Genomic DNA, 13,781 nt, shown 5'->3' with positions numbered 1-13,781 from the left:
AACCTCTCTTGTGTTGTTGCATCTATCTTACCCTTCCAATCTGTATAAATTTCTTCTCTATACCAGCCAGAGAAAATTCTGCCTATGAAGAACTGCTTGTGATTAGAGGAAGCCCACTCAAATAATGTCCATTTTGCCATATAATATTAATTGAACACAGGAGTAACATCAGGAGATGAAGATCATGGGAGCCATCCTAAATTTCTGCCTATCACAGTCTAGCCTCTGGCCTCACATTCATGTCCCTCCCACATGCAAAATACAATCAACCTTTCCTAAGGGCTCCATCTCATTATGATAACAGTTCAAAGTCCTAAATCCCACTAGCTCAAAAATCCAAAATCTCATCAAGATTATCTAAACCAGATGTAGATAAGGCTCTGGTTTTTAATCTATTAAGTGTAGTTCCTAAACTTGTACTGTAGCTGTGGCCTTGTGACACTAATCAGATAAGTTATCTGCCCTGCCCTCCCAACACTCAGGGTACCACTGGCATAGGATAATAGTTGTAGATCTTCAACTTCAGAAGAGGGAGAAAGGAAAATAAAAAGGAGTCATCAGCCTGAGGTAGCTTTAAAATCCAGCTGGGCAAACTCCAGAGTCTGGATTAGGTTTCAAGACCTGGGAATAGTCCTCCATGGCTCTTACCTCTGCCACCTGGGCTCTTGATTTCACCTTCTAAACATTTAGTTTTCCCTTCCAAGCTTGTGGCTACACCTCATCCATCCTTCCTTTTTCACAAAGGTGGCACTGTGTACGTGAGTTTTATCAGCCTACTTCTTGCCAGTAGCATTTGGGGGTCCAGTAATCCCCTTTGATTTCATGCTCTTTGTGTCTCTTTCAGTCCAAGCTGGCAATGTTCTGTTGACCTAAGATTCTCAAAAGCCTTGTTGGTTTTGCATGGATTTCGTGGGGATTCATTCCATGCTCCTTTTTGGTTTCCTCAAAATAATTTTCTTAGGAGTCCTGTTTCTTTTCCTGGTTGATATAGCCATTTTGTGAAGAAAGAGTTGCGACTTAACTCCACAAATTTTTCAGCCTCTACTGAACAGTCTCCTTTCTGGATAATTTGTTTTTCTTGAAAATATTCTGTCTGGTAGCAGGTTCCTTTCCCTGTTATCAGATCACTGGTTCAGCTTCTGCTCCTCCGTTCACATAGGAGACAAAGCACAAGAAGTCTTGGTTCTCCACAAAATGCTGAGGTGTAGTAAGTAATGCATTTGTTACTGTGCCTGTGCTACAGCCCCTACGTTTGTGCCTGTGTGATCCTGGTGCAGAAGACCAAAATTAGGAACACTTGTTGAGGGCAGGGAGTATGTGACAGTACTACTAGTGTTGGGGCAAGATTGCCTGGTGTTTCAGAAGCAGGTTGTAGAAGCAACAGAGGTGATTGTGCTCTGTCATAGTTGAGCCAATTATAATATTTAGCAAGGATATTTGCCAAAATTAGTTTGTGCTTTCTTAGCAAAGGGCCTTATTAGAAAAGTAATCTTATGCTATATTGAGTTATCCAGCAAGATTCAGTGTATCCTGAGGTCTCTACACAAAGGGGACATCCAGGGATTTCTGGAGTCCTGTTCATCCCATTCGTCCCATTCTATTGAGAGCATGCCCTTAGTTCCTGGGGGAAATGTAGTTTGAATTAGGAGGTGGTTTTCTGAGGCAGGAAAATTAAGTAGGAACAGAGAATTTAAACAGAAATCTCCTCTGGCTATCTGTTAAGCTTTTTGCCACTTTGGAGCTCAGGTCAAGTGGGGCTTAAAGTTTATACCACTTAAGGCTCTTTCAAGGAAAAATAACACTAAATAGGGCTCTTCTGAGGGCCTTGGAAGAGGGCTTGGGCAGGTGAGGGGTTCTGAAGCTTAAGTGTCATTAGTGTCTTGATAAATCTGTCTCTGCTTGACACTATGATGAGCTTGAAATTTATCTGTTCCCATTCCTTAAAGGCATTTAAAAAGCTCTTCAGCATGCATTATCTTAATTGAGCTTCATGTCCTAAGACCCAAAGGTGAAAACTTGCCTGAGGTTATAGTGCAAGTTCACAGTAGGTCTGGAGGGTAGTCCAAGTCTTCTGATTCTCAGTCCAGGGTTGGCACAACATGTAGATAGAGAATAGAACTTCCTTTACTTTGAAATGCTTCCAGCTCTGGAATTTTTTTCCTTCCCCAGTTAGTGATTTCTGCTATCACAGGATTTCTTGCTATTCAGCTTCCTATTCATTTATGTCCTTCATGTGCCCTTCTCTTCCTCACCCTGCTGACCTTGGTCAAGCAGTCTGCCCAGCCCCAGATCCTCAGGAGCCCACTTTAGAGTTTTACCACATATGCCTATATCCCTAAACAATGTCTTGTTTTTGAGTACAAATATAATCACACTGTGTTCTTTAGGGACATGCTTTCTTTTTTGCTTCCTATTCTATTCCTAAGATTCATCCAGATTGTTGTGGATAGCCATATAGTTCATTCACTTGCATGGCTCCATGGGATTCCTTTGTATGAAAATGTAAAGTTTATTCTTTGGACATTGATGGACATTTGGAGTTTATTACAGACAGTCCTCTCATGAGCGTTCTTGTACATGTCTCCTGCTGCACATGGCACCAGGAAGATGCCTTAAAACACAGCTTTCTTGCTGTATAATAATTGACATCTGTTGTCTCAGTCTCCTGACTTTCCTGTTGCGTTCTGGCTCGTTGGACCAGCCAGCACTGATATCTCTGGCTAGTTGGTATGTTGACATTCCCTGAATATTTACCCCTTTGATTGCTGTCGTTTTTTGACATCCCTGTGTATAGAATTTTCTGTGCTTTGCCTCAAACAAAGTCAATCCCTGTCCCTTGTAAGATCTTTGTACACCATGGAACTAAAGGGGAGGTCATGCGAATTAGCCCCTGGCTGAAACACCACAGATTTCCACTGCTGTCACCAGTCTTCCATAGAATTTCTCAAATAGATTTCTCAGTTTTGTTGTGCAACTTTGGTCCATTACCAGAGTCCTTAAATAGTTGTCTTAACAATTAGACCAGTTTCATCACTATTTTATGTGGAGAGGATCTGCCAGAATCTTCACAGTCATTTCAGAAGTCCCACCCCTCAGTGGTTTTGAAAGGTATTTTCACTTGGTAAAAATTCTAGGTCGGTAGTTTTTTCTTTCTTTCTTTCTTTTTTTTTTTTTTTAAGTAAGCTCTATGCCCAGTGTGGGACTTGAACTCACAATCCCAAGATCAAGAGTTGCTGACTGGGCCAGCCAGGCCTCCTGACAGTTTCCTTCTTTCTAGAAAGATGTTGCTCTGCTTTACTCTCTTGCTTGCACCAACCATTCCTGAGCAGAAATCCACTGCCATCCTTATCTGTGTTCCTTCTAATAAAGTTACTTTTTTTTTTTCTCTTCAGCTGCTTTTAAGATTTTCTTTCCTCCTTTTTTTTTTTTTTTTTTTTTAAGATTTTTAAAATTTGGAGATCCCTGGGTGACTCAGTGGTTGACTCCCGATCCCGGGACTCCAGGATCACACCCTGGGCTGAAGGCAGGCCCTAAACCGCTGAGCCACCCAGGGATCCCCAGGGAGAGAGAATCTCAAGCAGATTCTGCACTAAGCCACAGAGCCTAATGCAGAGCTTGATCTCAGGACCCTGAGATCATGACCTGAGCTGAAATCAAGCCACCCAAGCACCCTGATTTTCTTTCTTTCTATCACATATTTTAAGCAATTTTATTTTTATGAATTGATGTGTGTGTGTGTGTGTTTTAACATGTTCCTTGTGCTTGGAATTCATTTTGCTTCTTCAATGGATGGATTTAGTTTTCCTCAAATTGGGAGTATTTTTGGCCTTTTTTTTTTTTTTTTTTTTTTTTTTTTAGTTTTTGCACTCCTATTTTGGGGCTCCAGTCACGTATCTTTGCTACCTAGAATTATCCCACAGCCCCTTTTTGCTCTGTACAATTATTTTCATTCTTTTTTCTCTTTGTGTTTCATTTTGCATAGTTGTATGTATGCTAATTTACTAACCTTTTCTGCATTGTTGTTATGAATTTGTTAACATTTGTGAAATGGAGCACAGGGTATTGAATGGTGAGCCAAGTTCAACAAAAGACCATGAAAGAAATTGAAATAGAAAATTTTATTCGTCACAAGTCCTGGAGGAAGTACACGGCAATGGCATGCGTTATGCCTGCAGGGCACACAGGAAGGTCAAAGCAGAGTGCAGACAGAGAGTGGCAGGATCTGGGGCACATGCCTTTATTAGCGTTTGTGGGTAGAATGGTTCAGGTTTCTCAGGCTAAGGCCAGATTGGTCAATTCAAACCAAAAGAGCAGGGTTTTGGTAAGCTCCACAGGGGTACACAAGGAGATGGCCCTAGGAAACAAGGGAGACTTGATCACAAGGGCTGTTGAGCTCATATCAGGAACTTACATCTTCTTGTGACTCTCTGCAGGTTGCTACATAGGGCTTGTCTGAGGGACCGTGTCATTTTAAGCACCACCACCACTCCCGCCCCCTAGGCCACTTGGCCAAACAAAAGATATGCCAGGGCAGCAATACCTTGGAGTAGCTTAGCTAAACTTTCACAACTGTCTAATGTCGTTAATCTCATTCAGTGTATTTTTCTTCTCAGACATAGTGTTTTTCATCTCTAGAAGTTGATTTAGAGATCTTTTACATCTTTCATGTCTCAAGTTAACATGGTTCAGTCTTCTAGCTTTTTGAATATATGGGATACAGTTATAATAATTGTTTTAATATGTTTTTCTTCTAGTTTTATCATATGGCCTTGCTTTTAAGCTTTGTTAGCCTGGAGACAGAATAGCATTTAATTTAGGGCTAATTTTACCCCACTGCTGAGGCAGAATCCTTCTGAGTACTCTACCTGACATGTCTGTGAAGTGTGAGGTTTTCTACTGTGGCTGGTGCAAATGGGCAGAAAGTCTCATTCAAGGTATGGGTTGAGGTTCATTGTTTTATGTAGGAATATCCAGTTTTTCCGGTACCATGTATTGAAAAGACTTTCCTTTTTCTTTGATCTGTTAGTACACCTTTGTTGAATATCAGTTGACTGTGTATTTACCATTTCCTGCAGGCCTCCATGAATGTTTGGCACTCAGGCAGCTCCTTCATTGTCCCTGTAGTGATTTACAATTTGTGGAGTGTTTTTTTCCATTGGGCAGAGATTATTCAGCAGTGAGGAACAGGGACACTGGTCCCATTGACACATGGGGCAGTGGACACATCCTGAGAACTCCGGTAACCATGCTGAGTCCCACCTTCTTATGATGGGAAGGCCCAGGCAGTGGTCATCTGCTGTCTGCTGACTTCATGCTCAACCCTCTTGTGTATTCCCTTGTGTCCACATGAAGTTTGTCAGGGACATTTTAGAAGAGAAAGTCCTCTGCAGCCCTGAATGTGAATGAATTATTCAGCTACATATTATCTACAGTGCATGGATGACTCGGGATCAGATGTCAAGAGTAGTGAGCAAGTTACAGAAGGACATGTGTATTAAGATTCTATTATACAAAAGCAAAACAGGCAGCCTGGGTGGCTCAGCGGTTTAGCGCCACCTTCAGCCCAGGGTGTGATCTTGGAGACCTGGGATCGAGTCCCATGTCGGGCTTCCTGCGTGGAGCCTGCTCCTTCATCTGCCTGTGTCTCTGCCTGTGTCTCTGCCTCTCTCTCTCCATTCTGTCTCTATTCTCTCTCTTTCTCTGTGTGTGTGTGTGTGTGTGTGTGTGTGTGTCTTATGATAAATATAATCTTAAAAAAAAAAGCAAAACAGACAAGACCAAATAATATATAGTTTATAGATACATTGAAGTGTGGTAAAACTGTACAGAATTTGGGATGGGTCCCTCCGAGCAGAAGAGAGAAGGCCATTGAGGAAGGACATTTAGGAGGCTTCAGAGGGACTAGTAATGCTTGATTTCTTAGGCTGAGTGGTGAGTGTACAGGCATCGAGATTGTGTTGCTAGATTGTGTTGCTATTGTTTTTCTTTAATTTTTTTAAAGGATTTTATTGATTTATTCATGAGAGACACACAGAGAGAGAGAGAGGCAGAGGCACAGACAGAGGGAAAAGCAGGCTCCACTCAGGGAACCTGATGTGGGACCCCATCCTGGAACTCCAGGATCATGCCCTGGGCCAAAGGCAGGTGCTAAAGCGCTGAGCCACCCAGGCATCCCATTATTGTTTTTCTTTAAACCATATGTGTACATTTCACATATTGTCATATAGAATGAAAATTATCTAGCCATTGCATCATATTTCCCTAGCAGTGATAAATGTTCCCTCTTCACACAGGCTGGACCATTGGAGGAGCTTTATTTGTACAGCCAGGTGTCTAAAGGAGGAAAACCAAATTCTTCATTAACACTTGGTATCTTGTTTTGCCCTGAGGTCTCATCCTTCTTTTGGACTCCTGGTGATGCAGAGGTCAATCAGAGACAGAACCATGCCTCAGTCCCTTGCTGCTTCTTGGATAGTGAGGGGGAACTTCGTCTTACCTTGGGTTTTTAGATTCACAGAACGGAGAAGGAATGACAGAGGCCTTTCAGTAAGGGCACCAGGGACAAGACAAGGAGCCAAGGAGATCTCCTCAAGAGTTAGCTACCTTGGTCACTGAGAAACCTCTGCAAAGGCACATCTCTTCAGACCAAAGTCTGACAGTCACGAATCCAGAGCAAATACTAGAAGTGTCATCACTTCAAGGGGATTAGGATCTAAGAGACCAGGTAACAGGTACTGGACACCCAGTGAGTCACTTCAGTTATTTCATGTGTGCTCTGAGGATAATGATAGTTACTGCTCCCAGAGTCAGGCTAATGGGTAGCTGTGACACAAGACAGCCTCTCTGCACCAGTAGTAAAATCAGCTTCCATTTATTGAGTTCCTGCCCTGGGCCATGCCCCATAATGAGTGCTTTTCCAGCAATGCCTTGTGAATTTCTGTCTTCCTCTTTTCCATTTTGTTTCAAGGCTTCAGAGTATATATAGAGAGGAAATGCTGGAGGTAACCTCTTTTATCTGTGCTCTTTTCTGGAAGCTTTGGAAGGATGTTGTCCAGGAGACATTTGAGTGGTATTTGACTTACTTCTGAGAAACTTCACGTTAGAGCTACACAGGTGGAGGGCGAGCCCAGGTCCTGGAAGGGTACAAGTAGCAAGCAGTAGGAGAGCAGTTCTTATCTCCTAATACCTATAGATCCCTCTTTTCTCTATAAACAGTAGGTAGAGTTATCTTGTGGCTGGAATTGATGAGGTCATTGTGTGAGAAGAGTGCTGAAAATCTTGGCTGGGCCCTGGGGAAGCTGGTGGAGGAGCTTAGACAGCAGAGGAGAGACTCCAGACAGCAGTGTAGGTCTCTTGAGGCTAAGAAGCAAAGAGAGCTAGTTGTCAGGCCATTTGGAGACGGCAAAGGGGGAGGAAACCAGGTAAGAACTCAAGGAGCCCAGATGCTACAGCACCTTGACCCCCTACAGACCTCTGCTCTGTACCTGGCTCCACCACGGGTAGTTCTGTGACCTTGGGAGAAACTTCTCTAAGCTTGAGTCTCCCCATCAGTCCTGAAGAAGATTACCTCTTTGAATTGTTGGAAAGATGGAAAACTATGATGTATATGACATGCATGGCACAATGGCAAAATCTGTTCCCGTCCCTTTCCCTGACAAAACAGAGATTAAAGCATGTCCCATCCTGATGTGGGTGAGAGGAAAATCAGCAATTTCTGAGCTATTGGGGAAAACTGGGGGACTGAGGCTTCAAAAGTTCAGTGATGTCAGAGGATGAGATCGGGGAATGAGATAGCTAAAAGGCTGATGAGATGCTGTAGTCCAAGAGTGGGTTCTAGAGCTGAAGATTTCAGAGATCATGATGTTCTGGATGCTGTTTTATTGCTGTAGCATTGGAATTGTCCCTACAATCTCCAGAGCTTTGGGGCTACCTTCCTAGAGCTACAGCTCAAGGAATCGGTCCCTCTTCTTTGTCTTCTGTCCTCTCCCTTAGCAGTTAAGATATTAATGATAGTATTCCCAAGCTTGTGCCTTGAGCTCCCAAGAATAATTTTCTCTCTTCTACAGATGTGAAAACAAAGAAAGGCTGTTAGAAGAATGGAAAGGATATAGCTTGGACCAGCTCCAGAGAACAGCTTTACCCAAGAGTCTTACGGGGGCTCTGGGTGCTTCATTTAAGCCTCCAAAGCAAGCCTAGTCTTAACACTTCTCATCTTAACTATCCATCCTTTCTTTGGTCTGCCCCCTAGGGCCCCTAACAAGCTATTCTGTATAACCTTGGCCACCTAGGAAAAACAGCTCTCCTTAGACCTGAATCTTTGAACTGAAGAACCCACAACCAGTGTCCACATCCCACCCATCTTGCTTTTGTGAATGTAGAGGAGCAGGCCTCCAGTGTCTACAGAATCCCCTTATTGCCTAACTCAGATGTTCCTTTGCTGGCTACATAGACCCTTAGGTCTCCTCATCAGTCCTTCAGCTGAGATGCTAGTGCTCTTTGCTGGGCTTTAGGTTAGGGATGTGGTATCGTTATAGCCAAGGCACCTTCTGCCAAAATAGGACGAAGGAGAGTCTATAAACTCAGTGGTGGAGCAGACATACCCAGAGTCTTTTTCAGTGTGTTTCCCTGGAAGACAACCAAAAGTGAATGTGAATTTTGCCTCTCCCACAGCAGATGGTAACTTATTCACTTGTTTTTTTTGTTGTTGTTGTTTTGTTTTTTAATTCTTAATGCAGACTCTGATGCCTCATTTCTCTCTGAAACTCTGGGAGTGTACATTAGCTTCCCCAGAGCACAAGACTCAGCATAAAAATTGTGTAACTTAAGCATCACAAATACGAGGCTCCAGTCACCAGTGTTGTGTGCCCTGGTACCTACAAAGACACTGAGATCTGGCCCCTAGAATCCAGCCCTCCAGCTCTGACCGCCTCTCTTTTCCTTCCAGGGAAAGTGCACTTCTTCTCTAGTGGTCTTCTGTTTTTTCACCGTCATCACGGAAGTATCATCCTTTCCAAGGATCACATGAATTCCATTTCGTTCTATGATGGGGTAGGTGTTTTACCAGTCCATGGCTTTGACATTCAGAAGAATACTCACACCTCTGACGTGAAAACCAAGTAACTCCCTGTCCCTCCTTCACCACCATGGGTAGGGTGTCAGGAATCAGCATTGCTCTTGAGGCAGGCAAGCAGGGAGTTCCTGGAGAGGCTTGTCTGCTTGTCACCTTCACTGCTCCATTAAGGACTTATCTAGAGGGATCCCTGGGTGGCGCAGTGGTTTAGCGCCTGCCTTTGGCCCAGGGCGCAATCCTGGAGACTCGGGATTGAATCCCACGTCAGGCTACCGGTGCATGGAGCCTGCTTCTCCCTCTGCCTATGTCTCTCTCTCTCTCTCTCTCTCTATCATAAATAAATAAAAATTAAAAAAAAAAAAAGGACTTAACTAGAAAAGACTTCTGGGTCAGGAGGGCCAACTGCTACCTATATCCAATTAACTCATCCCCAAAAGGACCAGAAAGTAGGCTAAAGAAGGCCTCAAATGACCCCCTTCACACCCAGGGACACAAAAGCTCACCCACTTAAGACTGGGAAACTGTTCCTCTAGCACTGATAGGACTCCACTTATCCATTAGCATGAGAAAGAATTATAAGTGAACCAGAGAGAAGAGAAATGGCTCACTTTCCCCTTGAGTTGAGGGCTCAGCCCCACCCACTGACACACTCAGACTTCCCCTCTACCTCTGTGAAAGTTCTACCCCCAGAACCATCCTTTAACTTCATCAGTTTATTTAACACTTTTCCCTTCCCTCGCAAGGAAGAAAGCAGCTATGGTTCTCCCTAGGCTGTACCTCTTGGCCAAGGCACAGCTCATCTCTCAGTATGACATCAAGAGTGGAGGGCAGGCCCTCTAACTCTGGTTTCAGCCTCAAAACCAGCCTGTTTGTGAGCCAAGACAGAGAGACTAGATAAGGTGGTTTGGTCAGATGGCTCCGAAAATAAGTTCTGTGAACAATTCAGAGAAAATTTTTTTCTTCCACATATAACCTACCACCTTAAAGGGTGTACAGAAATGCAAGCAGGCCAACAAGACAGAAACCATGGCCTTATTAGTGAAAACTCTGATGAGGGAAGAAAAGGTGAATCATTCAAGTTCTGGGCCAGTAAGTTAGCTAATTTGGGGCGGGGGGAATGGATTCCTACCTCATAATCAAAAATCAAAATTAACTTCTGATAGATTAAAATTAAATATTTTTAAATTTTGCAAGAAGAAAGAGGAATATAAGAATATAAAATGAATATATATTAAACTTCCAGGGACAAGAAGACTCTGTAAGCTTAGAAATGATATAAGAAATTCTGAAGGAAAAGTCAGATTTGACCACTTAAGGATTTAAAAAATTGGGACGCCTAGGTGGCTCAGTGGTTGAGCATTTGCCTTTAGTTCAGGTCATGATCCTGGGGTCCTGGGATCAAGTCCCACATGGGGCTCTCTGAGGGGAGCCTGCCTCTCCTTCTGCCTATGTCCCTGCTTCTCTCTCTGTGTCTCTCATGAATAAATAAATAAAATCTTAAAAATAAAAAAAAAGATTTTAAAAACTTTGCCAAAAATTTAACTTATTGACGTGTACTTTGTATACAATTAACTATGCCCATTTAAAGTTTTGACAGAATGTATACACTCATGAAACCACTGTTATAATTAAAAACAGACAACTTTCATCACCCCTAAAGTTTTCTTTTTTTCTTTTTTTATTTTTTAAATTTCTTTTTTTTAAATTTTTATTTATTTATTTATGATAGTCACAGAGAGAAAGAGGCAGAGACACAGGCAGAGGGAGAAGCAGGCTCCATGCATCGGGAGCCTGATGTGGGACTCGATCCCGGGTCTCCAGGATCGCGCCCTGGGCCAAAGGCAGGCGCCAAACCGCTGCGCCACCCAGGGATCCCAAGTTTTCTTTTTTTAAAATATTTTATTTATTTTTTCATGAGAGACACAAGAGGGAGAGGCAGAAACATAGGTAGAGGGAGAAGCAGGCTCCCTGTGGGGAGCCGAATGTGGGACCTGATCCCAGGACCCTGGGATTACGCCTTGAGCTGAAGGCAGAAGCTCAACCACTGAACCACCCAGGTACCTCAGCCCTAAAATTTTTTAATACCCTTTTGCAGTTCCTCCTTCCGTCCACTTCTGGCTTTCTGTTACTAGATCAGTTTGCAGTTCTAAAATGTTATATAAATGGGGGTGCCTGGATGGCTCAGTCAGTTAAGCATCTGACTCTTGATTTTGGCTCCGGTCATGATCTCAAGGTGCTGGAATGGAATCCTGTGTTGGGTTCCACAATCAGCGGGGAGTCCGCTTGCAGATTTTCTCCCTCTCCCTTGAACCCGCCCCGTGCTTTCACATGTGCTTGCTCTTTCTCTCAAATGAATAAATAAATCTTGAAGTAAAATGAAGTTATATAAATGGGCATCATACATTCTATACCCTTTTAAGTCTGTCATTTTTCACTCAGTATAATGATTTTTAGATTCATCCATGTCATTTGTATCAAAAGTCTGCTCCTTTTCATTGCTGAGTAGTATTCCATTGTTTGGATATAGCATAAAATTTATCAAACTAATTTTTTTTTAAGATTTTATTTACTTATTCATGAGAGACCCACAGAGAGCGAGGCAGAGACAAAGGCAGAGGGAGAGGTAGGTTCTTCGGGGAGCCTGATACAGGACTCGATCCCAGGACTCTGGGATCATGCCCTGAGCTGAAAGCAAACGCTCAACCACTGAGCCACCCAGGTGTCCCTATCAAACTAATTTATAATTTGAAACTCTAAAACGTCAAAGAATTTATTAAAAAGCAAAAAAAAAATAAACTGGATAAAGCATTTTTGGTGATTAAAACAAATGAGTTAATATTTCTTTTCCATGAAGAACTCTGTCTTTATTAACATGAGACTAGTTAACAGATATATGGAAGTATATCAGAGACAGCCTCTCACTACTATATATAACAATAAATTGGCAAAAAGTCAATGAAAAAGGTCCTGTTGGCAAGGAGAAATGTAATATGAATTTCCAGCCATAGAGGAGGCTTTAGAGTAATGTAAGATACAATCTTTGAAAAATTTTACTGATAGTTTGTAGCAAGTTGGCAGATGCTGATACCACTGATCAGTTTTGACAGAATGTATACTCTCATGAAACCACTGTTATAATTAAAAACAGACAACTTAAAAAAAAAAAAAAGACAACTTTCATCACCCCTAAAGTTTTTTTTTAATTTTTATTTATTTATTTATTTATTTATTTTTTCATTTATGATAGTCATACAGAGAGAGAGAGAGAGAGAGAGAGAGAGAGAGGCAGAGACATAGGCAGAGGGAGAAGCAAGCTCCATGCACTGGGAGCCTGATGTGGGACTCAATCCCGGGTCTCCAGGATCGTGCCCCAGGCCAAAGGCAGGTGCCAAACCGCTGCACCACCCAGGGATCCCTAAAGTTTTCTTTTTTTAAAGATTTTATTTGGGATCCCTGGGTGGCTCAGCGGTTCAGTGCCGCCTTCAGCCCAGGGCCTGAACCTGGAGTCCCGGGATCAAGTCCCACATCAGGCTCCCTGCATGGAGCGTGCTTCTCCCTCTGCCTGTGTCTCTGCCTCTCTCTCTCTCTCTCTCTCTCTCTCTCTCTCTCTCTCTCTGTCTCTCATGAATAAATAAATAAAATCTTTTTTAAAAGATTTTAAAAGAGAGCAAGAGAGAGAGATCACAAGCAGTGGAGTGAGGGGCAGAGGGAGAAGTAGACTCTCTGCTGAGCAGGGAGCCTGATTCAGGGCTCGATCCCAGGATTCCAGGATCATGACCTTAGCCGAAGGCAGATACTTAACTGAGCCACCCAAGGGCCCCCATTTTTGCCATTTCTATTCAATATAGTATTGGAAGTTATAGCTAGAGCAATTAGGCAAGAAAAAGAATCAGAAGGCATCTAAATTGGAAGGGAAGAAGTTCTCTCTTCACAGATGACATGATCTTACATGTAGAAAACCCTAAAGATTCCACACAACAAAACTGCTAGAATTAATTAAATGATTTCACCAAAGTTGCAGGATACAAAATTGACACAATAAAATCAGTTGCACCCTAGCATTGGCCAATCTGAAAAAGTAAGAAAACAATTCCATTTACACTAACACCAAAAAGAATAAATTACTTAAGAATAAATTTAACCAAAGAGGTGAAAGACTTGCGCACTAAAAACTACAAAAAAAAAACTTCTAGAGAAGTTCTAGATAAATGGAAAGACACCCCATGTTCATAGATAGAAAGACTTAACATTGTTAAGACCACAATTCTATCCAAAGCAGTCTACAGATTCAGTGCAATTCCTATCAAAGTTCAGTGGTATTTTTTACAGAAATAGAAAAATCCATTTTGAAATTCATATGGAATCTCATGGTATCCCCAAATAATCAAAATAATCTTAAAAAAGAATAAAGTTAGAAGATTCACACTTTCTGATTTCAAAACTTACTACAAAGCTACAGTAATTAAACAATAGTGTGGTATTGGCATAAAGTCAGACGTATAGACCAATGTAATAGATCAGAAATAAACGTTCACCTGTGTAGCCAAATGATTTTCTACAAGGGTGCCACGGCCGTTCAATGGGGAAAGGGCAGTCTTTTCAACAAATGTGCTAGGAAAATTAGACATCCACATGGAAAAGAATGAAGTTAGATCCTTACTTTATGCCATATAAAAAAAATTAACTCAAAAAAAAAATTAACTCAACATGC

General features: G+C 42.2%; 1 protein-coding gene across 3 annotated transcripts in view; it reads left to right on the top strand.

Annotated features, from left to right (window-relative positions):
* Window positions 1-13,781, top strand: part of DNAAF9 (dynein axonemal assembly factor 9) — a 142,521-nt gene that overhangs the window by 77,092 nt on the left and 51,648 nt on the right. For all 3 annotated transcript variants that reach the window (XR_008661222.1, XM_055300540.1, XM_055300531.1), the window contains exon 21: window positions 8,945-9,048. Coding sequence is in view for 2 of the 3 variants with exons in the window: in XM_055300540.1 (XP_055156515.1) it covers window positions 8,945-9,048 (104 nt within the window). In the remaining variant the exon portion in view is untranslated. The remainder of the gene's footprint in view (window positions 1-8,944; window positions 9,049-13,781) is intronic.

The sequence above is a fragment of the Nyctereutes procyonoides genome, unplaced genomic scaffold (genome assembly GCF_905146905.1).
Source record: "Nyctereutes procyonoides isolate TBG_1078 unplaced genomic scaffold, NYPRO_anot_genome, whole genome shotgun sequence".
Classification (NCBI taxonomy): Eukaryota; Metazoa; Chordata; class Mammalia; order Carnivora; family Canidae; genus Nyctereutes; species Nyctereutes procyonoides.
The sequence above is the reverse complement of the archived record's forward strand: the minus strand, read 5'-3'. Positions and strand labels throughout refer to the sequence as shown.